At 39.6% G+C, this 25061-nt stretch overlaps 2 protein-coding genes across 6 annotated transcripts; one reads left to right on the top strand and one right to left on the bottom strand.

The window, feature by feature from the left end:
• Window positions 1-1651: 1651 nt before the first annotated feature.
• Window positions 1652-13303, bottom strand: aprt (adenine phosphoribosyltransferase). Its single transcript, XM_061086820.1, has 5 exons — window positions 13169-13303; window positions 11387-11490; window positions 9354-9487; window positions 5136-5214; window positions 1652-3722 (listed from the first exon to the last, which is right to left on the bottom strand). Exons 1-5 carry the CDS (start codon window positions 13255-13257, stop codon window positions 3583-3585), a joined length of 546 nt encoding a protein of 181 aa, XP_060942803.1. The 5' UTR covers window positions 13258-13303; the 3' UTR covers window positions 1652-3582.
• A 2088-nt stretch (window positions 13304-15391) lies between these two features.
• tk2 (thymidine kinase 2) lies at window positions 15392-22339 on the top strand. 5 transcript variants are annotated; one of them, XM_061087634.1, is made up of 10 exons: window positions 15392-15641; window positions 17720-17757; window positions 18004-18078; window positions 18376-18429; window positions 18874-18963; window positions 19114-19187; window positions 19744-19832; window positions 20148-20227; window positions 20386-20466; window positions 21386-22339. In XM_061087634.1, the coding sequence occupies exons 1-10, from the start codon at window positions 15479-15481 to the stop codon at window positions 21470-21472; spliced, it is 831 nt and encodes a 276-aa protein (XP_060943617.1). In that variant the 5' UTR covers window positions 15392-15478; the 3' UTR covers window positions 21473-22339. The 5 variants fall into 5 exon arrangements, with proteins under 5 accessions (XP_060943617.1, XP_060943619.1, XP_060943621.1 ...); XM_061087636.1 differs by lacking the exon at window positions 21386-22339 and adding an exon at window positions 20004-20074 and having other exon boundaries at window positions 20386-20455; XM_061087637.1 differs by having other exon boundaries at window positions 15574-15641; window positions 17645-17757.
• The last annotated feature ends 2722 nt before the right edge of the window (window positions 22340-25061 follow it).

Below are 25061 nucleotides of genomic sequence, written 5' to 3'. Positions count from 1 at the left end.
TGAAAGTGTTATATCAATGCCCACTGATCTGTGTTCATTCTTTGTTGGGATCAGTTTTCTTAAACAAACAACTGAGTATTTACATTTTTAAATCGCTGTTTGATAATGTTTAAACAATACAATTTGTCAAAGTTGTACTGTCTTCAATAATTTTTCATGAATGCAATGAATAGAACAGTCTGTAAAACAAAGGCAAATTTGCATCATTATCTGGATTAGATGGTCAATTTCTGTTCGTTTACATGGGTGATGGTAAATTTAACTTTATAGAATCCCATCAAAACTGTTGAAGTCGATCACATCACTGGAAAACCAGAGCCAGTATTCAATAGGAAGGGACAAAAATGTGACCAATTAAGAGCAGCAGATAATTTTACTGGCCCAATGCTAAACTGCTGCTGTGGCCTGGAGTGTTGTTTTTTTTTTTACCCTTCTCACCAGGAATAAAAACAACTCTTCTGAGGTTTAAGATGGAGTTTGAAACGTATAAAAACAGACCCAGCTAGATTAAACAAACATTAAACAGCTACAGCGTGCATTGAACTTAGGCTTTTTATCTGGGTTTTCCACAGCCTACTTCTGAGGTATCTGAATGGTGCTACTCCACCTGACTGCCCCCTTCTGACTATCAAAAAGGTGTACAGCTCATGTAAAGGAAATATTTCACTGACATTTGAATTGTATCTGTTGTAATCACACATGCAGTAGTTGCCAATATCAATACCATCAACAACATTCATAAGAGAACTTTGAAATGAGGTCAACAGTTTTGTATTCACCAAGTGATGAACATCGTCATGCAGATGGTAAGACTGGAGGCATCAGAAGAAGCTCTGTTATATCTGAAAAAATGACCAATGTGAGTGATGTCATCAGAGCTCAACATTTATAACAAAGCTGTTTCAAATAGGTTCTAATGAACAGACATGATTAAGTAACATGAATAATAGTCCAGGAGGCTAGATCGGTCATCCTATAACCAAAAGGTCAGCAGTTTGATCAGTCTTCCCCAAACTGCATGCTGAAATGTCCTTGGGCAAGAATACTGAACCCCAAATTGCCCCTTGTCGAAAATGTACGTGAATGGAAATATACAGTACTGTAAAGCGCTATGTAAATTTCACTTGTAACTTCACTTTCATGGATATTTTGCTCAGATCAAGAATATGAAATGAAGATGCGTCACGAGCTGAACTTGATTTTTATATATAATTTGTATGATAAATGTCTTTTCCGCTAAAGGTCATTCTTAACACAGTGGGCCTGGTCTACTTAAGGTTTGCACTTGTAGAAACTAGCATGGATGAATTGCCACCAAACTTGGTGGGAATATTATTAAAGCTCATGGTCAAAAACAATCTGGTCCAAAAACATGTTTCTAATAAATCTCTGCAAAAAAGAGAAAGCTGGTATTGATAAGAAAGTTAGACCCATCATATGTACAAGCGTTGTCACGAAGAAGTCAGAAAATGACACCATTCAGTTCATAAACAAATTTTACCTGCTATCTCTGCATCCAATAATACTACAGACATAAGCCAAAACTTGTTTAGATTCAAAATAATTTATGATCATATGGCAGGAATGACAGTGTCATGTCAGAATAATACTGCACTCACCTTTGCACATGCAGGGTAAGCATAACAACTCCTTTGCTTTTCATTATTCATTTTATTCTGTCATGGAATCAATCCATTGGTGATACAAAGAGAGAAAGGACAAAGCTGAACACAGGGAAGGTGCACCAGAAGAGAGAACGGTGGTCATAGGTCAACTATTAGCACACAATGGATTTAAATAGAGAATCCTGATTAACAAACAGAACTTTTTATTTGCCCTCAACTTTCTTTAATTTTTTACCTGAATTGAAATGGGCCATTTTTCTGTGATAAAATAATTAAATATACTTGAATAATTGTCAGCGCTGAACTCATGTCTAGCTAATACAGCCGTGGCCAAAAGTTTTGAGAATGGCACAAATATTCATTCAACAGTCATCATTGTTTTGCACAAAAAGGGAATCAGAGGCCAGGATATTGCTGCCATTTAACTGATCATCAAGAACCTCAGGGAGAGAGGTGCAATTGTTGGAAGAAGGCTTCAGGGCACCCAAGGAAGTCCAGCAAGCACCAGGACCGTCTCCTAAAGTTGATTCAGCTTCGGGATTGGGGCACCACTAGTGCAGAGGTTGGTCAGGAATGGCAGCAGGCAGGTGTGAGTGCATCTGCACGCACAGCGACACAAAGACTTTTGGAGGATGGCCTGGTGTCAAGAATGGCAGCAAAGAAGCCACTTCTCTCTAGGAAAAACATCAGGAACAGACTGATATTCTGTCAAAGGTACAGGGATTGGACTGCTGAGGACTGGGGTAAAGTCATTTTCTCTGATGAATCCCCTTACCGATTGTTTGGGGCATCTGGAAAAAAGCTTGTCTGGAGAAGATAAGGTGATCGTTACCATCAGTCCTGTGTCGTGCCAACAGTAAAGCATCCTGAGACCATTCATCTGTGGGGTTGCCTCTCAGTCAAGGGAGTGGGCTAAGTAACAATTTTGCCTAAGAACACATCCATGAATTAAGAATGGTACCAAAACATCCTCAGAGAGCAACTTCTCCCAACCATCCAAGAACAGTTTGGTGATGAACAAGGCCTTTTCCAGCATGATGGAGCACCGTGCCATAAGGCGAAAGTGATAACTAAGTGGCTCGGGAAACAAAACATCGAAATTTTGGGTCCATGGCTAGGAAATTGTCCAGACCTTAATCCCATTCAGAACTTGTGATCAATCCTCAAGAGGCGGGTGGACAAACAAAAACCCACAAATTCTGACAAACTCCAAGCATTGATTATGCAAGAATGGGCTGCCATCAGTCAGGATGTGGCCCAGAAGTTAATTGAAAGCATACCAGGGCGAATTGCAGAGGTCCTGAAAAAGAAGGGTCAACACTGCAAATATTGACTCTTTGCATAAACTTAATGTAATTGTCAATAAAATCCTTTGCCACTTATAAAATGCTTGTAATTATACTTCAGTATACCATAGTAACATCTGACAAAAATATTTAAAAACACTGAAGCAACACACTTTGTGAAAACCAATATTTGTGCCATTCTCAAAACTTTTGGCCACGGCTGTTCACACTCGGTGCACAAACATTAAGACGTAAAGACTTAAGTCTTTTAATTCTCCACAAACGTTAACCTGTGGTCATTTAATATGCCACAGTAAACGGTATACCTTTCTGTCAGTCCATCCCTCCATCTATAACCGCTTCTTCCAGTTTTGGCACACGGGGGAACAGGGCATGATCCCAGAGGGGAACAGAACATTGAAGACATTCCAAAACACCTGAAGGAACCATGGAAACCAAATTGTCTCCTTGTCACCCTTGTCATCCCCAAGGCGTGCATGTTATATCTCTGACGAAAATAGAAAAGCAAATATGTTTGAAGTAAAAAGTCCCTCAAAAAAAAAATAGAGCGGAACTGCAGAAGCTGTTTCTGGTTTTACTAGAACAGACACAGTCACCCACTGGTTGTAAAACCGTGTATGTCCTTTTCCAGTGCGGCAGCTGAAGTGTCCTCAGTACTGAACCACGGAGAACACACTATGGGGTTTGAGCTTGTTAATGCCGTTGAGCTCTTTGAGCTCGATGACCACCATGCAGCCAACAATTTCAGCCTCCTGCTTCCTCATCAGCTGAATGGCTGCATACATTGTCCCTGCGACACACAGACAGAAATAAAAACAAACAGCTTTATTAATTACTTGACATCACTCAGCCAATGTGCTTCCATGATCCTAAAACACTCTGATCAGGCTGAAAGTGGGAGGGAAAACATTCTGGTGTCCATCTTCAGCATGAACCGATTGTTAAAAAACACACTTCAATTCTTGGAGGTCCAACCCCACACAACTAGAGTTCAATAGAACACATTAGAATTCCTACTGCTGCTCGGTAGATTGAACTTTATTTCACACTGCTTTGTCTTTAAATTGAAGGGAGACTGAACTGGGTAAATGCAACAGCATTATAAAATTCACAATATGTACTTCTCTGCTTGTTGGCGTCTCTCAGGTGATCTCTTAAAGTGAAGCGGGATCATCGGACTAAGGGCTCAATAAATCGGTTGCCATGAATAACTTCACAATTAAATGAAAATTTAATATTTAGAGATAAACTGATGAACTAATTTCTCTAAAGCAAAGAGTTATGAATGTGTTCAAGTTGTCCATTATACCAGGGTCTTTAGCAATACTATTTTAGCTACTTCACATTGCTCTTGAACTTGATAAATTACCATCTCTGTGCAAATGATTTAATCTCTCTGCGGTTCTTTTCACGAAATCGCAAAAGATGTAATTGAATATATTATTATTTTACGTTTAATTTACAGATGGTTGATACCTCTGTCATAAGAAAGAAGAATCAGGCAATAACTATGAACCTAATGTCGGAAAAATCATCCAAAAGTCAAGGTGTCCTTTTCTTAATGACATCAATGTCGAAGGAATCACTCAATATCTGAAAATGCACATGGAAAACTGCATAAACTGCATTGACCTTAAATACAAGCTTCTTATTCTCCTTGGTAAACTCCAGCTCAATCAACATCATTGTGGCTGCCCTCTGGAGAATCTACCTGCAGCGGCAATATTCCATTTCTTCACCTCTCTCCTGCAGAGCAAGGATCTGCCTAGGTTAAGACTTGTTCACCACAACAGAAACATTTCCAGAACCTTACATATAAATTCTGCTGTGGAAAGCCCTGTGCTTTTGTGTAGCCCAGAATGACACAGGCGTCGGCCCTTCTCACTTTTCTTTCCAAGTTGACGTCTTTGTCAGTGTACAAATGTATAGCTCCATTTTTCATCCTGTGATATTTATATGCCACACTTTTGCGTGGCAGAAAAGTCATCAAGACGCCAACTTTTTTGGACAGTTTGTAGACATTTTACTAGGTGGCTGACAGAAGAAGATTAGAAGATGTCTGTGGTACCAGAATTTAACATACAGTCCCTCAAGATAATTTCAGGCCAATGTTCATCCATTCTCACAGTTTTGTGTTTAATTTATAGAAATATTCTGAAGTCAGATTGTAAGTAGTGTCAGAGCAGATCTAAACAGAGAATACCTCCAGTTGCTAGAAGGTCATCAATGATCAGAACCTTCTGTCCTGGAGCCACTGCATCCTCCTGGACCTCTGCCTCTGCCTGAAGGAACAAAAGTTCAACTTTCAGAAAAATTTGGGGAAGCAGCAACACACTGAAGGAACAATTCAACAGCACAGGCTGAGATAACAATGAAAGAAGACATATACAGAGAACTACTAGCCCTACCAATGGGCAGTGCTTTGAAAAAGTATTTGCCCCTTCCAGATTTTTTGCATATTTATCACACTTAAATAATTCAGATCATAAAACAAATTTTAATATAGACAAAGATAACACAAGTAAATTAGGGCTGTCAAAGTTAAAGCGTTAATCTATGAGACTATTGTGACCTAGATTAATGCGATAAAATATTTTAACAAAGTTAACGCAGCTTTGTTTACATCCGGTGTGCGGAAGAAAATTCAGCTCCTCGAGCAAGCTGCCAGCGTCGCGCTTCAAACACAGCCTGTCAAATGATAAGTCCCGTCTGAATGAAAGCACAGCAAACTGCACAAGGACAGCAAGAAGAGTTGCTAGTTCAAGATGTTGCCACCCGGTGGAATTCTGCCTTGGAGGTTATCAAACGGATCCAGCGAAACAAGGGTCCGCTCGCTGCTACCCTGGCTCAGCGCTGGCTGAACTATATTTATTTTATTTTGCCGTGTTTGTCTTATTTTGAAGGCCCACAGCAGGAACTTCTGGAGATTAGTGAAGCAGCGCACCCTTTATTATCTCAGAAGCAGATTCCCCCGGTCTGAGTGAGTTGTGTCGCTCTGTCTGTTAGTGTTTTAGTTAGTTTCTAATGGTTATTTTAGTGCATGAAACTGGTTAAGTAATATGCAACTTTTCTTTTGTAGATAACTGTGACTGTGTCCCGTTATATGTTACAGAAAATAAAGTTAAACTGTTTCACTAAGCCTGAGTCAAGTGAAGTGAATGAAGAACGCAGCAGTGCAAACAGAGACCGTCACACAGGCAACTCCACTCTTTCCGTCCTCTCATGTGCATTTTTTTAATCTTCCTCGAACTGTGTGTGTGTTTGTGCGCCTGTTCGTGTGTGTAGTCCTACTCTGCGCTGCTGAAGCGCCGCGCAGCGCCAATAATATCACATACTTTTGCTGTTATCAGCCTGCAGTAAAAACCGCATTAAATCATTTTTTTCAAGCATATACTTTCTTGTTGCTCCAACATTAACTGCAACAGCGTCCCAACGTTTGTATTTTTGCCTCATATGTGCTGAGGATCATACAGCTCACTTTACTTCTCCATTTCAATTATTAATTTAATGTCATCCATCTTCAAGAACTTCTCCGCTGTCCGCTCCGTTCAATGTCGGGTGTGGAGGGTAAATTACGTATTCTCCACTCAAGCCTATGTGGAGAATACGTATTCGTAATGGTGTCTCAAATACACCTTTTTTTTTTAGCTTTTACTAATCTGGATGTTTCACTGAAGAAAGAAGCAGTGTTATTGTTTCCAAGGACACTGTTGTTTTTAAATATTTTTTTTTTAGACAATTTATCATACATGATATTTAACGACCTGGCTGCCACTTTATAGGTAGGTGTTATAGGCCTGAGTCTCTTCGAAAACACAGCATTGTGTAAAATACAGGCTGTCTGAAGTGATTACTCGTTAATTCATTAGATTTAGTCTTTAGAAGAAAAACAAACTTTTAATCGCGATTAATGAATTTCAAAATGTGAGATTAATTAGTTAATTTTTTTTTATCTATTGACAGCCCTAAAGTAAATACAAAATTCATTTTTTAAATGATTTCATTTATTAAGGGAAAAAAGCCTTCCAAACCTACCTGGTCCTATGTGAAAAAGTAATTGCCCCCTACACCTAATAACTGGTTGTGCCACCCTTGGCGGCAACAACCGCAATTTGCGATAACTGGCAATGAGTCTTTCACATCGCTGTGGAGGAATTTTGGCCCACTCTTCTTTGCAGAAAAGTTTTAATTCAGCCACATTGTAGGGTTTTTTAGCATAAACAGCTTGTTTAAGGCCATGCCACAGCTTCTCAATCGAAGTCAGGACTTTGACTAGGCCACTCCAAAACCTCATTTTGGGTTTTTTTGGCCATTCAGAGGTGGACATGCTGGTGTGTTTCGGATCATTGCCCTGCTTCATAACCCAAGTGCGCTTGAGCTTGAGGTCACAAACTGATGGCCTGACATTCTTCTTCAGGATTTTCTGGTAGAGAGCAGAATTCACGTTTCCATCATTTATGGCAAGTCGTCCAGGTCCTGAAGCTGCAAGGCAGCCCCAGACCATCACACTACCACCACCATGTTTGACTGTTGTTATGATGTTTTTATGAAATGCTGTGTTGGTCAGCAGTGGCTTTTGCCTTGGAACTCTCCCATGGATGCCATTTTTGCCCAGTCTCTTACTTATGAATAACGATCACTGACCGTGAGTCATTTTGGAAGGTCGGCAACTCCTGGGAAGGTTCACAACTGTTCCAAGTCTTCTCCACTTGTGGATAATGGCTCTCACCGTGGTTCACTGAAGTCCCAAAGCCTTAGAAATGGCTTCGTAACCCTTTCCAGACTCAATTACTTTGTGTCTCATCTGTTTTTGAATTTCTTTAGATCGCGGCATGATGTGTTGCTTTTTGAGATCTTTTAGCCTGCTTCACTTTGTCAGACAGGTTCTATTTAAGTGATTTATTTATTCAACAGGTCTGACATTAATCAGGCTTAGGGGTGGCTAGTGAAATGAATTCAGCTTTCCAAAAAATGTTGTTAATCACAATTCATTCATGATTTATCATGGGGGGGCAATTACTTTTTAACATAGGGCCAGGTAGGTTTGGATAGCTTTTTTACCTTAATAAATGAAATCATCATTTAAAAACTGCATTTTATATTTACTCGGGTTATCTTTGCCTAATATAAAAATTGGTTTAATGATCTGAAACATTTAAGTGTGACAAATATGCAAAAACATAAGAAACCAGGAAGGGTGCAAATACTTTTTCACAGCACTCTGACCTCTGACTGGAAAGAGACTGAACAATAGTGAGTGGTTTTAGGACATAGTGATGGAACAGTTAATGCTTGCTGCCAGATTTTCTGCCTTAAGTTGTCCTTTTTCATTTACACCACATTTCTCCTCCATGGCTCCAGTAGGAGGACTGCTCAAGGTGTGAGACAAATTGTGATTTGTGAATATGGGCTATACAAATAAGATTTGATCGATTGATTTCCTTCAACCTTAAGAAATACATTACTGTTAAAACTGCCATGTTAGTTATTCAACTTCTTTATAATATTGCTCATTTTAAAACCGGCTTCACCTTATGTTGGATAAAGAAGTGGTTCACCCAGAGATGTGGGTGTTGTGTTGCAGCTGCAGCAGGAGCTGTCACAAAAGCTCAGCAAAGAAATTTGCTAATCATCTCAAACACCCAATCATATACGAAGATTTCCAAGACCTTGACTTGTCTTGGAAACACCATTAGAAGGATTGTACTGAAGTTTAAAACAAACCTGCCTGGCTATGTGAAAATGCCCAAAATAAGCCATCTCATCAGGAAAACATAAAGAAAACCAGGTATAAGTGTAAAACACTCACTGTTATCATGGATTCACAGTAATATCAAGCCGTTTTACTGAGGAATGCTATGTGATACTCATTTGTAATCACTGTATTCTCCAGGAAGTAGATGATCTCAAGCACTTTTAAGCGAGGCATTGCTTAGTTAAGGAATCATTTCAGGAATGTCCTGGAGGGGTCCACTATCTCTGGATTAAAAGCCCATCAAAAAATGTTCAGTGGGATTTGAAGAAAGCAGTTACAGCCATGAAACAGAAGCTTTTGAACAAGAAGATGGGCAAAGATTCCAATAAAGACAATTGTCAGTACTTAGGTTTTCACAGTAAAAGGAGGCTCTACTTAATCCTGAGGCTGGGGAGAACACACTGTGAGGATAGAGCATATGGAAAAGAACTTGCCAAAAGAACTAGTACTTTCTACCGACTCACTTCACTTTGAAACTGGTACAGCAAGTGTTGCAAACATTTATGTGTGTGTCATTTTCAACAGGTAGACATTGAAATGTAGTAAAGGATAATTTTGTGAGCATGGCTCATATACAGAAGACACGCCTGAACAGTGCCAGTCAAAAAATACAGAGTAAGATATTACCTGAAACTGAATCCTTAGCATGTGTGTTGTGTTCTTTACCTTGCCATACTCCAAATCATACGCCACAGATGCAGTGGCTCCGGGCAGTTTGCCTGTCTTTCTGATCGGGACGAAGCCAACACCCAGCCGCTGGGCGAGCAGAGGCCCAAACAGGAAACCACGTGCATCTAAACCTGCACACACACACACACAGACAACAAAAAGAAAGGTGGCACCAGACAAAGGTCCATTAGAAAGACACATCTGAAGAAGATACAGTGAAGTAGTATACATAATAAATATACAGATACCTTTCAATAACATAAACTTCACAAATTTGCTTTGTCGGTGTGACACTTTTTGGAATAGCTGACTTATATTGGATCTTCCAGGTGCGGTATTGTAACGTTTTATAATTTTCTTTTTATTGATTCACAGCTGAGAGAACAAGGACTGAGGCTCTACAACAGAAACCGAGGGTTAAATGAATATATGAAAAATATACACACACATATACAGTACCTATGTATGCATACCTCAAATTAAAAGGAAGGGCTAGGTTCTAACAGTCTTTCACAGGAGGAGATTTTCGCCATTTTCCTCACACCACTCCTTCACTGATATATTTCCTTTAGTATTGCAATGTTGTAGCTCAATCCTGCATCCAGTGGCAAGTGCTACTCTTTACAATGATATTTGATTATCTGACATTAAGTCAAGACCCATGAATTACTCTCTGAGAGATCAACAAAAATATTGAAAAACAAACTAGGAGAAAGTGAAAAAAACCCTCCACCCAAATATTTTATGGGTCCTTCAAAAATATCAGTTGCATAGTTTTTGCATAATCCTACTCTCAAACAAAGCTACTGCCAAGGCTCAACAGTCTCTCTATGAAACCACATTAAGGTTCACTAACTGCACAACATTTCAAAGACTCATAAATATCAGTCCCCAAAACAGGCCAGATTTTTTTCCATCAAGATCAAAAAACGAAAAATCCTACATCCGCCCCCTTATCTGCATCTGCACCCAAATGTATTTTCTTTCATAACCCATATCACATTTTTCAACTAAGTTTTGTGGCAATCCGTCCATGACATTTGCTTAATCCTGCAAACAAAGAGACATGACAAACAAACAAACATATTCTCCTTAGTGAAGGTAATAAATATGAAAATGTGTCTCCACCTATGGAGCCCATCTGCAATGCGCTCCCAGAATCCAGGCCTACCTGTTGGCCCTGTTGTCTCTAAATGTAGAGTATGAGCCAATTTATTGTGCTGGCATATAAATTGTGGATAGAGGAGATGGACCACGATTGAGTGGCTATCATGATGATGCATTGTGAATTATGGTGATATCTATTGCGTCCGTCCTGGGAGAGGGATCCCTCATATTTGGCTCTCTCTGAGGTTTCTACATTATTTTCCCTGTTAAAAGTGTTTTTGTTTTTCCTGACTCTTGATGAGTGTTAAGGGCAGAGGATGTCACACATTGTTTAGCCCTATAAGAAAAATTGTGATTTGTGAATATGGGCTGTACAAATAACCTATTGACTGATAAGTGGCATACATTGTGCACATGGTATAACAAGATATCTTACCAAATGTATACATATTTAATTAAGCCCATTGAGATGCAAACATTCAATATCTTCTTTTGCATGCGCAGCTCAAACTAAAGTTTATATTACCAAGGGCGAACAGTAAGGGTCAGGGCAGTAGTGCTTCTTCTCCCCAGATAAGAGACTAGGGCAGAGGCCAGGCCTGAAAACTGTAAAACTGTACTACCCCAGCCTCAAATCATAGAGCCACAGTCAAACATGTCCTGTAAACAGTGATCATTTGACAGTATCACTGTGTTTTTCTGATTAAAATGATACAGTTTTTACTAAGTGAAAATAAGTAAGTTTGCCCAAGCCTATTATTAGACGAAAGCTGACCTGTTGTGCAAGCAACTTGGTTTATATGGATAAACAGAACTATGTTCTCAAGGAGCTTTTTTAAGCTATTTTACTTACTACTTAACTGTAATAAATTAAGTACAATGATATTAAATTAATTAAAAGAGGCACTGCTTTGTTTTCTTACCTACGATCAAATCAACCTGTTTGTAATTGTTCCTCACATGTTCTTCAAACAGGTCGGTCACTGCTGTCAGAGCAGCTGGATCCTTCAGAAGGGGACAGATGTCTCTGCAGGACATACACAACATACATCAGCATCCAGTCATATCAAACAGATATCAATGTAATGCATTTCTTGGGGAGTTGTTTGTGAACATGAACATTTTCTTCCAGCAGCACAACTACAGTCATTACAAACATACAATGTCATTGTGTTTCATTTACAATATCAGTGAATATGGAGCAGATGAATACCACTATTATTTAACATATAATAACACAAAGCTGAGGGAGTCATCTTTCTATGACAAAGCTGTTGAGCATATGGGCAGCTGTGCAAATGTCACATGGAGCCACATGCAGCTCTCCAGCCCCTCTGCAGCTGCTCCTTGTACAGTGTTGTGCATGAACAATTATATTTGTCATGAACAATAAACTGAACGAATCAGTTATCATATGATGAACGTGAAGGTGAGTGACGTTCACTCCAGCGAAAGTGAACGTCACTCACGTCAATTTTTAAAATCATCATCGTATTAGGCCATCATGTGAAATACCAAGAGCGATAGAAAGTGTATGTGTTTGTTTGCTCCCAGACAGCGCGTACAGCACACACACAGGCCCAGAGGCTCAGAGCAACACACGCAGTGAGATCAGAGCTCGTTCACGTGAGGCAGCCGGTCAGTGACTTTGTAGAGGAAAATTGGAAACAGTCAAAACACAGAGTTTCTCTGGTCATAGCTGCTCAATGATCAGAGCAGAAGCTGCAGTTGGTTTGTACTGAGCTGGAGTTTCTGTGTCCTCCTCCACTCTGATCTCCCTTGAACACTCATCACTTGTTATCAGGACCTGATCAGTAAATGCAGTAACTTAGTGTTGTTTGATTTCAGAGTTTATGAGGCTGAATTTAAACATCATGAAAATGACCGGTCAGCAATTTGTACTCAGTACAACTGGAACAAATTAACGTGAATTAGTTCAATTTTTGGAACCGTGAACTTACTTAAAAATGGTAAAATTTATTCCATGAACTTCAACTAGTTTATTTTCATCTGCATGAACTTAACTTTTGAACTACTTCATTTTAAGTGAGAACTGGCACAACACTTGAGTTAAAGTATAAAAATAATGCTATCAAATATGTTTTGTTGCTCCAGGCACATTTTATTTGGTAGAGGAGGGGGCAAAATGGCTGTTTTGATAGTAAAGGTTGACCGACTCCTGGGTTAGAATGTGGAGTTTGATACTTGACTCCTGGTAAACTCTTAAAAAACTCTAAACTTTAGCGGAGTCACCACATTCACACATCTCTGCAGAAAAGTAAAATATAAATAATTACGAAAACTCAGCTTATAAGAATATTGAACAGTGTTTACCATCTGAGCTTGATGGTTTACGGATCTGAACCAACTTGCACAAACTGACTCCCCTAAACATGCGTGAATTGTTTTTGTAATCGAGATCCATGACTTGTTCTCTGAGAAATCAAGGATAAAGGCACTTGAAAATGTCTACATAGTGGACCTCGTGCCAACAAATTCATATCAAAGCACTTTCCTTCTTTAAGACTGCACAGTGGGCTTTTTCTCTTGCAGAGCAGCTGACCTACATGTGCAGCTCCTACACTGGCTGAGAGCGAGGGAGGCGGGGAGCTTCATAGCAGCTGGAGCTTTATATACAGTCTATAAGCTGGAGCCGGGGACAGGACGTTGACACACGGCGTGAAGGTCAGGGATGAGTCGCTCACCTGAACAGGATGCCTTTCTTCGGAAAGTCTGGAAAGGCTCGGATGAGTTTGTAAACCAGCTGCACTTTGGTCTCTGAGGATTCTGCCATGATTCTCCACTGCTGCTGGTGCTGCTTCTTCACTGAAGTTCAGGTCAGCAGCTGGCAAACAACAAAGTTGTGCTACATTACCACCAACTGGTCTGGAGTGTGAATCACACCCTCTGAAAATGAAAATACTCAAAAGAAAAGACCAAATCTCTTCTCAATCAAACGACACTGAAATATAATTCCACAACATTCACCTCTTGAGTTACTTTGTAGGATGTCCATTAACAAAAAGGATAAGATGTTTTAGTTCAGGTGTCTTCGGTATCTAATAATGATTGGCCCCTCATAAAAATGTTGAGTGTACTAATTGTTTAGCCTGACGTTGTCATACTCATGATTCTAGTCAGAATATGAGTCTGAGACCGCTCCATTGGGCTGTGATTATGGGGCGTGTTTCAACCATACCTCTTTGCTCAATTGGATAGACCTACAATCAATCAGAGCAACGTAGTATGTGACGTATGTTGAGGGACTCAACTGCACGCACACCGGAAGAAGTAGAAGAAGAAGATGAAGAACGATTTTTGCCGGTGTTGTAAAAAGAATTTCAGGATACACGGAGATCTTACTCAATGGTAGCATCTACACCTCTCAGCTCTCCAGCGGCAGGCATTTTTGTGGAAAACAAAGTCAACCCAAGCGCTATTTGATGACGTAGTTGATGACGTAACTGTTGATCGTCTGTCCATCATCGTATAAAGCCCGCCCTACTAATTGTTAGTCGCTTTGGACAAAAACGTCAGCCAAATGTAATTTAATGTAATGTAATAAACAATGAGGAAAGACATTGGAAATAGTAAGGTGAAAATAGCTGTATAAATTGGAAAGATGTATTCATTTTTTTCATGCATAACACAATTTCGTTTCTTTGTACCAACATAAAAACGCCTCACTATAAGACATCTACCCTCCATATCCCCTCTATTCTCAACATAATAACATCATAAATATTTGAAAAAGAAATGTAAAAAAAAAATGAATATCAAGTACCAGTCATATTGGAACTTTTATAGAACTTCTCTGTGAGAAGCAGAAGGCATTTCTAGTTTGGTATTGCCTGCATTCTCACTTTATGTTGACTCAGACATGTGCATCCATTGACTCTCTCCCATTTAACTTCAATTGGAAAAACCAAGCAGAGTATGTTAAACGAAACATACAGCCACACTAAAGAGAGGTTTAAGGCATTCGATTTTCATTCAGTTAATCCAATTTTTCAAGATAAAAAACTTACTGTCAGAGGTTTCACATTCCTTATAATAATTTGGAACAATCCGTTTGTTTTGTTTGGAGCCAATCCACACACAATAAAGAATGGATTGACAAGGATGAAATATTTGTGTCAGATGTACCAACTTATAGAGGATAGATGGATATGAGAACATTTCTTCAAAGGAACATAACATTTTTGTTGTTTCAAATGTGTACTGTCATACAGCCCTTGAATGTTCAAATTCCAAAGGTCTTTATTGGTGGATAAGACTCTGATTGTACGAATAATAACGGACACATAACGAAACTATGGAAGCCCTCTTCTGCTACTGTGATCCTGTATTTCATAATTATGAGATAGTATCTAATTGTTATGACTTGGTACCTCGTAAAAATGAGAAACTGACTGTGGGCTGGACGCAGCAGAGCAGGGAAGCCATGGTTGAGTATGTGTGTCTCGCAGATGTGGGCGACTATGCATCGATGCAGAGACGTGACATAATCGATTCATGTTTTCTGCTACGTTCATTGTCTAAAGTAAACGATGTGCTGTCGCTTCTCCAGGATCAGAACAGACGCTCATTAAAAGTCCGGTCGTCCTGTATGTGTCGGTTTCCTCACTTCTCTGACCTGCGGTCACTTTACACTTTAACAATAAACACCAGCACTGATAACAAGTTACTAGGACACGTACAGGACTGACGTTTACTTTGTGTTTGCTTGAGTTCATGAGACACATGTTTAAACCACGTGTGCACGCACAGTCGAGTCGGAACATCCGAGTTAAAGTGACGGGACGATCCGGAGTCATGATCCGTTATCATCGATTAATAACTGTCATGTCCGAACACTGTACGTACTCCTCTACAGTAGGTGGCAGTGTGCGGCTTAAATGTTACTCAATGTAACCGAGAAGAAGACGTATATTTCCTTCCTGTTTGACGGTGTCTGCTATTTAAAACCACGTCAAAGAATATGTTCGGTTAATCAGTGTCCGGTGTTGTGTGACATGTCGCTGGCTGCTGCTGGTGTGTCACTGAGGTGCTTTAGAGTCCCATCGTGTCTCAGCGCTGCAGGATGTAACAGAGGTCTGCAGCTTGTGGAGCCCGGTATTGGAGGCGTCAGTCTGATTCAGAGCAGAACGCACAGCCGCATGCAGCACAGCAGCGCAGGTCAGTGGCATGCTCGGTACACACGTCGCCCTCAGTTCTCGCAACCACCCAAGAAAGGGTCAATACGTATTTATTCTACAAAATAAAACACTGTCAACAGTCGTAAGAGTTGTAACAGCAGCAGCCCTCACTCCACTGTCAAACTCTGAAGCGCCATTGAAGTTAAGTGCACACAGTCGCCAACTGCGTTTCAAACCACTGACTGCCCATGCGCCTGCCGGTGTAAACAGGAAGCAGACAGTCTGCGGTTGGTTTCTTAAGTTACACTAAAGGCCGGCGCATGCTTCTGCGTTTTCACGGGAACTGAGACGCAGGAGCCCTTCCGGGCCCCTCACGGCCCTTCCTACGTCCTTACGTGCGTCGGCCAATTTTTCTAACTAGACGGCAAAGCCCCGCAAGCGTCACCCGGCCGCGAGGGCTGTGATTGGTCTGCTGACTACATCATTTCCGGAGTCGCATTTCCGGTTCATGCCCGGAAACCACGGAGGATTTAGAAGAACGAATATGGACCAGATAGAAGAGCACTTGGCAGAAGAGATCCGACACTATGTCCACTAGTATAACCCGTCACTAACCAGCGGATTTTTCCGCCAGAAAAAGGCTCTGAGGAGCCGCCGTGGCGATGTAAATAAATCGCTCTTCTTCGTGCAACACACGAAGAAGAGCCGACTTCGACAAAAAACATTACTGCGCCTAGTGTTCTGGCGGGGAATTGCATGGCAACACGCGCAACGGTTGGAGAACCATGAATGAGAACGAGTCCTGCGTTACAGCTGCGTGCCTGCGGGCCCCTGACGACGCAGAAGCATGCGCCGGCCTTAACACTATGAAGGGGGAGGAGCGTTGCTGAGAAATGATGTTGCTCTGTGTCAACGTTCCTGTTTCCTAGGAAGAACTTTTTAATAACGTCTCAGAGAGGAACTGAGGGAAGAACAAAGATGATTAACTTCGTTGGATTGGGGGACATCATAGCTGTGTCTCAATTACAGATATGTTGCCCAATCACAAGAGTGGACCAGCTAACCAATCAGAGCAGACAAGGCTTTTTGGGATGGCAGGTCAAGAAATAAATTGGAAACAGAATCAAAAGAGGTGCTGCAGCGGTCACAAATGATGTGTATTTGAAACATTAAAGCTTCCAAACATAATTCCCTATTTACAGTATGAACTGATAAATGGGCAAAATATGGAAATTTTAAGTATCCACTTTGATACTAGGTCCAAGATAACAAATTGTAGGTGGAAACAGATGGACCAGTACAAATGTCTGTTTTTAGGGATTTCTTCTAAATATTTTAGGCTAGAAACATAACAATTGGTTCATCCAAAGGAATAATGGAAAAGTAATGCCCCCCCCCCAATTTTTTTTTAACCTAATCGGCCACATTGTGGCGCTTTTACATTTGACAAGCCACACCCCTCGCACAGTTGGTCCGATTTGACTTGAAATTTCACACACCAGTCCACCTCAATGTTTTCTACAAAAAAGCCTCTTAGACCTTAACTGTCCGTCATGATGGATTTTTGCTATTTTGTATAGATTTCAAAACAGTAATGTCACATCTCTTTTTAGATGTTTCAACCATCAACACCAAACACCAAATAACATTGTAAGACGGTGCTGTTGAATGCACTATGTGGAAGCCGCTTTGGCTGAAAACGTCAGTTTTCGCTTCCTCCTATCAAGCAGATTAAAGCTCGAGCCCGCTAATTGCCACTTCTGGTTATATTCTTCATTTGAAAACTGCTCAAACACTTTAACACAAGTTAAACAGTGTGACTTCAAAGTTCCTGATTTTGGGGGGATGTCTGCTTTATATTGAGTAAATAAAGGGACAAACATTTATTTATTACAATTTAAATTGTACATCATATTGGAGAGCTTAATTTCTTATCCAATATCCTACAGTACAGAGCCACAACATCTCTAGACATGAATTTATACACTGTACAGTACCTGTTGTGCATTTCAATATCTTTATATCCTTCTGACCTCGCTTTAGCCTGCTGACCTGAGTGAGGCCAGCTCTAGGAGTTGTGGGAAGTGTCTTGTCTCACTATGTTGTCTTCCCTCCAAGGGAAGCTTGTGCGGAATGGAGAGAATAAGAAAGCAGTGGTGAGTCTCCCCCATATGGTCAGTAGTCTGAGATTTAATTTCCATGCATTATTCCTCAGAGTGCAGAGTAAGATGTTCTACACTCATTATGTTGTCAGTGTGGGATTCCTTTTCCATTATTATTATCACCCATTTGTCAGTGAATAAATCCTAATCTGCACGCTTGACTAACTTAAGTTCTTTTTCTTAATTTATCTGTGTACAGGCCTGTTAACATACAGTATGTCTCTCTGTCACTGTTTTCAGATCTGTGTTGAGGGGAACATTGCCAGTGGGAAGACAACGTGTCTGGAGTATTTCAGCAAAACTAGCAATATAGAGGTACAACAAAGCAGAGGTGCAAGTTAGTGCTTCTTAAATAGTTGTGTGCATGCACTCCTACCAGGAAATTCTACTGTCATTTTTTCACAACTTGAGGCTTGATGTTTTATTATAAATAATAGGAAATGTTTTAGCTTTTACACGCTGTGTGTTTTCCTCTGCTTGAACATTTGAGTCCCATTCCCCCTGTTGACATTCTGTCTGTAAATAAATATTAGTATTCAGAGAAAGACTGTATGCCCTTGATGTCAGAAAAATTGATTAATGTATTCTTCTCCCCTGTCTTGTTTGTACCAGGTCCTTACAGAACCCATCTCTAAATGGAGGAATGTCCGTGGACACAACCCTCTGGTACCATTCATGACCCCATTGTTGTCATTGTGTGATTCTAACGACCTGATATCAAACTTTTGTGGGGAGGGAAGGACCTAAAATTATTTTAAGCAAAGATTCTGAGAGAATAATATTGATGAGTAATTTTAAGGTTGTAATGAATACAAACCTATTGATGAGGCCCACAAATTTCAAGTGTTTCTTTTTCACTTACTGGAAATTTGGCAATTGGATTTGTAGCTTTTCCATTCCACATATTGAAGTGATCTTCGGCAAGACAAAGAAGTCCAAACGACTCCTGAGAGTGTGTGAATAATGGAATACATGGACTATGTGAATAAGAAAGAAGCACTACACACACACACACAGACACACAAACATTTAAAATGTAATATTATGATTATCATGGGATTATTTTCATGACACCCTATGGAATTGTGTGGTTTGTTTGTATCCCTGCAGGCTCTGATGTACCAGGATCCTGAGCGCTGGGGCATCACCCTGCAGACCTACATTCAACTCACCATGCTTGATCGTCACTTGTCATCCATAGTAAGTGTACTGTTAACTAAAAACACACCCATCTTATTGTAGTCTAGCTAGCATAGGCAGTGTCAACCTGCAATCCGTTCATACACAGTGCTGATGTAAACCTTGTCAGGAAATTAGCTCAATGGGCAAAAATATTGTTGTTGGTTCCAGACGGCTCCTGTCAGGATGATGGAGCGGTCCCTCTTCAGTGCCAAGTACATCTTTGTGGATAATCTCTTCAGAAGGTACAGTCATCTGTGGCCTAAGAACTCTTAGTGCCATCGGACCATGAGACTAGATTAAGAAAATCATATGTGCACAGCAAAATGCTCAAGTCATGGAATCTTCTGCATAAGAGTTCAAGCTCTTACGCCAGGGCTGTGTTAGTGGCATGTCTCGGGGCCCGTGAGCCATGCTGCTCTACGAGAGAGATGGAGTCTCACCTACCTGTGAACCACGCACTGCATGGTTCACAGGTAGCTGAGACAAACAGTAAAAACTATCTGTTAAGTATGTCACAAACATTTCCTGTACCTGTGTCAAAGTAAAAGCACAGCCTTGTTTCTGTTGACTGAATCCATTAATTTGTTTGATTGTTATTAACAGATGTTCTCTCTAAGAATGAGACCACCCGCACAACATAGTGTAGATACCTTTCAGGATTTGCTTACTTTAAAGAACAGTAAAATTTTAGATAGAAAATCTGTTTGATTATCTCAGGGTTTATGTCATCACATGGGCTGATTCAACAGCATACTGATGGATGAATGCTTGTGTCCCATCCCTTGACTTTTTTTGCAGTGGAAAAATGCCAGAAGTGGACTATGCTGTTCTCAGCGAGTGGTTTGATTGGATCACAACTAATATTTCCATTCCTGTTGATCTGATTGGTGAGAATAACATAAACTATATATTTAATTATAAGAAACACAGTGATAGCGGTGTTATTTTTGACTGATGACTGTTAATGAAATTATACTATGAAGACTAGAAACTGAATTGTTGATTATTAGTTTCTGTATAGTAGAGGGTAAAAATGTTTTCAAACTGACGGATGTCAGATATGTGTTGTTTCATCTGTCAAGACCCTTGGCCCCCTTCAGGAAAACAAACCCACATATTCCACCATCAGGTATCAAAGTTTAATGTTGTCTCAGCTTTGTTTATATATTACATTGTTATATGAATTTTTCCTGTGGCTCTAGTCTACCTGCAGACGTCTCCTCAGACCTGCCACGAGAGGTTAAAGCAGAGATGCAGAGAGGAAGAGAAAGTCATTCCACTGGTGCGCAGGCAAACTCAAAGCATATTGTATAAGCATGTGTATTCATAGAACAGAAAATCAGTCCATCAACTTAAAGGAAAAGTAATAGTTTTTTATAGAATATTGAGATTCTGTGAAGTGGTCGCCAGTTAGCTGTGTTATCTGTGCGTGTCTACCAGGAATATCTGGAGTCTATCCACCAGCTATATGAAGACTGGCTCATCAAGGAGACCTCCTCTCCTCTTCCTGCTCCTGTTTTAGTGAGTAACTCATCTCCTTGCTTTGGTTTGTGTTGATATTTTATCTTGCACTTTTATGTCCTGGTAGTTTCCAGTAGCCCCGAACGACCATTTGGACGACTCTTTTCTCATTACTTAGCACACTGAAGTTGCACTGTGGTGTGCTTCCACTCCATCTCTCTGTCTTTATTTGATTATGTTGTATGTCCAGGTGTCATAAACATTGTACTGTAATGAACTCCAGAAGCTAATGCTTCTGAGGTTTATTCTGAAATTTTACCACAGTTTTTATCAAGCCTAGTCCTTTAAACAATAATTATTATAGGCGATTTTAATATTCATGTGGACCTTGATAATCATAGTCTTAGTTTATTTCGATACTAGACACAATTGGTTTCATTCAGTGTGTACATCAACCCACTCATTGTTGTCCACACCCTTTACCTTTTTCTAAGATATGGTGTCAAATTTACATTGAGTATTCCTTCCACACAATCCTGTTGTTATCAGACCATAACTTAATAACCTTTGATTATTATTGAACTAAAAAATTTATTTTTGGAGAGGTCTAGCTGATAGTGATGTCAATAGCACTGCATACTCACTACAAGTAACACTAGACTCTAAGAAAGAACCTTGTAAAACATGGGAAATTAGCTTGTTGGTATAATTCCAACACGCAAGAATTAAAGCAAGCCTCAAGAAAACTAGAAAGGTAGTGACAATACCTTTCTCTATAGTTGTGATGAAATTCAAATTGCGATTTGTGAATATAGGCTATACAAATAAAATTTGAGTGATTCATCGATTGAGTTTTTACTAGGGTTCAGTGCATGTATGACAGCAGCTATAGTGACTTGTAATCTGCAGTGTGTTTTTATTTCCTGCAGCTGTGGCCTGTACTTCTGATCCGTTTGTAAAAAAACTTTTGTGTGTGCAGGTGATCCCTGCTGACCATGATCTCCAGAAGATGCTGCAACAGTTTGAAGAAAATCGTGAAAAGATCCTCGCTGCTAGTTGCATCTGATTCCTAATACAATCATACAGACAAAACCATAGTTACATCTCTGTTACATTTATTTAGGTTTTTCACAACTATAGCTTATAACTTCTTTAAGAATCAGATTATTCATTTTCAGCTATGTAAAACATTCTCACCAAAATGATCAGCCATAACATTAAAGCCTGTTTGTTGTGGCTGGTAGGTGTTTGCTATATGTGACAGCTGGTTCTCACTAACAGGTTGGAGAAGCTTCAGAAACAGAACTAGCTTCAGTGCAAGTGAAACATTCCACTGAATATCAGTATGTAAATAGAACATTTTAAATCTTGAAACACTTCCAAGTGTCGAGGAATGTTGCATTACATATATATATATAAACATTTAGTGATAAGTAAAATCTGCAATCCCAAGTTTTTATTTTATTACTTTCATGTTGAGCAGACTATTTGAATGACTTGAGAAACGTGAGATGTTAAGTGCTTTTTTATCAGACTCTTTACACATTTTAAGCACTCATGATTCCTCAGTGTTGAGCAGTGGAGCCTGACACATACAAGGTCAAATAAATTGGAAATTGTTTTAATATATACTATTGCTCTCAACCAGATAAAAATAATATATAGCCATTGTTTGTTGTGACAATATATTCGGTTTATATAAAATAAAAGTGAGTTAAAGTTACAAAATAATATAATAAAATTGGTAAATCCAACAATTAAATCTTACTTATTTATATGGCTCCCTAGATCAACCTTGCATTTGTTACTATTGATTGACTTTTAGTGAACTATTAAAGTTCTAATTAGGGTTGCAAAGGGGCGGAAAGTTTCCGGTAAATTTCCGGAAACTTTCCAGAAACTTTCCACGGGAATATTAAGCTCGGGAATTTTGGGAATTTTGAAAAAAAACAAAACTATGCAAATTAAAGGCTGAGCAATAAAAACATCATTCAAAACTCTATTTTAAAGATGTATGGAATGCATCACACGCTGCATGTTGAATTTCAACCCTCCACTGTGCATTCTTCCATCACATGCACAGATAACTCCCAGCATCCTTCACACTACAGCAGGGCTACTGAGGCCTGCTGTAGTGTGCAGGACTAGTCAGGTAAGTTTCTATGATATTACTCGGGAAAATATATTAGCATGCTGATTGAGGATTGTTCATCTGTTCATCTAGCCTATTTCCATTGATTTATCCATCAATTGTAAAATATGTTTACAGATGATTCCAATTGTTTGGCTAACTATTTATATCTCTGGCATTGCATTAGTGTTTTTTACAAACTTTTTTCTCATCTTATTCTACAGAACAATGCCACGTGCACTATCTCATGTGTGGAGACATTTCACCCCATCCAATGTAGAAGGAAAGGCTGTGTACATTTGCAAATACTGTGCAAAGACCTATGTCAAGAATGACACAAAGATGCAGAAGCATATAGTCAAGTGCCCAGAGTTTCCTCAGGGCTCAAATCAGCCTATGACACAACAAAATGTCTGTATATGACAAGGTAAATACAGTTAGTATAAATTACCCACAACATTTCCAGTTTATTCCTGTTAATTCCCGTATATTCCCGTTAATTCCCGTTAATTCCCGTTAATTCCCATGGAAAGTTTCCAACTTTGAAAATTCCCGGAATTTTGCAACCCTAGTTCTAATACACAAATATCTCTGATGTCCTTGTGATGGCCATACCAGCAGAAACACACTGAACCTCAACAACAAGGTGGTCACCTTTCTTTCGTCTGTTTCATTTGCTTTGTTCAGGTTTCCTTTTGCAAACACCTGAAATGCACAGCAGACACACACACACACACGCACACACACACACACAGGCACGTAACAGATAAATAACTGGACGCAAAGACTTTGGTTTCATACAACATACCTCATCAATTTATAATTTTTTTGTGAGAACTAATTGAGTTTAATTTGAGTTACCAGTTGCTGAGGGTTGCTGCTACTAGAGTCGTTTGGCTGTCCATCAAAAGAAAAATCACCTTGATCAATAATTGGACTGCACCATGTTCCTCGTTATCGTGGGGAGGGACATTGTTTTGTTATTTATATTTTTGGTTGTTCATTATTAACTACTGCTTTGATATTGATGTTTAATAATTTTTTCCTTAGTTAATATTAGATGGCATCAAATGTTAATATGTCTTAGTCCTAATAGTCTTAATATGTCCCCCTTTGTGTTTGAGTGGCCTGATCAGCCACTATATATGTTTCCCCTGTGTCTTAGTCTGAAGGTCAGTTTGCGCTGTTAACTTGTCTTTACTTGGTGCCTGAGTTTAGTTATGTTAGGTTGACCTTTTATGGGCCCAAATCTGTTGTGAAGTTTATTTTTCCTTTTTGTTAATAAAGACAAAAAAAGCATTCAAACCTTTTTTTTTACTTTCTGTGTCTGTTTGGTCTACCTGCTCAGTCCCTGACAGTCCTCAAAGTCAAATATCACAATCCACAACCAACTACCTCAATATAGCAATTTTAAGAATATGCTCTGGTTAAAAACAACCACTCAGCAGCCACTGAAACTTGGGCACTTAGGCTATATCACAACATTACAATATCCAATCTCCCAGGCCATATTTTGATTTTTACCATTACATTACATTTCATTTAGCAGAACATTGTACCCAAAGCTACAAGTGTATAAGTGCATTCAACCATGAGGGTAAAAACCCAGAACAACAAGAATCAAGAAAGTACAATATTTCTTCAAGAAAGCCAAACTGCAAATGCTATATGTTAGTGTCATTAAAGTGCTACTAGATTTGTATTAGTTTGAACTAAAGTTATTACATTTTTTTGATTAATTTAGTTTATTATTCAAGGTAACGTCGAAAGGAATGTGTTTTTAGTTTGCGGCGGAATATGTGTAGACTTTCTGCTGTCCTGATTGGGAGCTCATTCCACCATTTAGGAGCCAGGAAACAGTCGTGATTTTGTTGAGTGTTTAGCCCGCAGTGAGGGAGCAACAAGCCGATTGGCAGATGCAGAGTGGAGTGAACGGGCTGAGGTGAATAATCTGTATTTATAATGATATGAATCTACATGTAGTTCTGTGACCTGGTGTGAGTGCACATTTTGTCCTGAAATGAAAATGCCTGAGTGGTGGTGTAAGTGAAAATTAATTGGGTTTCAAAGGAAGTTTGAAAAAATAGAGGCCAACAGAGAATACTTTTTTACCTTGTTCTTAGCTGACTTGTGTCTGCAGCAGCTCCTCTGTGGTTGGAGGTAAAACACCACTCAGCCCAACATCGGGGTCATCAGGCCTCTGGCTGATGTGTTGTGGCTTCAGAGGATGGCATTCCATTTTGACATGCATTTGTCAATATTCAAAATTCCCTGGAAGTTTAGCTGTCTCAAGACAATATATTTTCTCCTGTCTATAGCATTGACTGGACAGATGACACTTGTTGCCCCACTACAGGAGATCAAGGATGTTGACAGTGATGATTATGTTCCCCCATCTTGTGTTTGGTAAGTTTAGACCAGCTGGAGTTAATTTAAACTATTTCATCATAAACAGAGACACCAGACAAATCTGAGGGTTCATCAGATTATTAATGGAAGAGGAAAAAACTAAGCTGTGAAACAC

This window comes from Limanda limanda, chromosome 15 (genome assembly GCF_963576545.1).
Source record: "Limanda limanda chromosome 15, fLimLim1.1, whole genome shotgun sequence".
NCBI classification, from domain to species: Eukaryota; Metazoa; Chordata; class Actinopteri; order Pleuronectiformes; family Pleuronectidae; genus Limanda; species Limanda limanda.
Note: the sequence above shows the minus strand (reverse complement) of the source record. Positions and strands in the feature narration are given on the sequence as shown.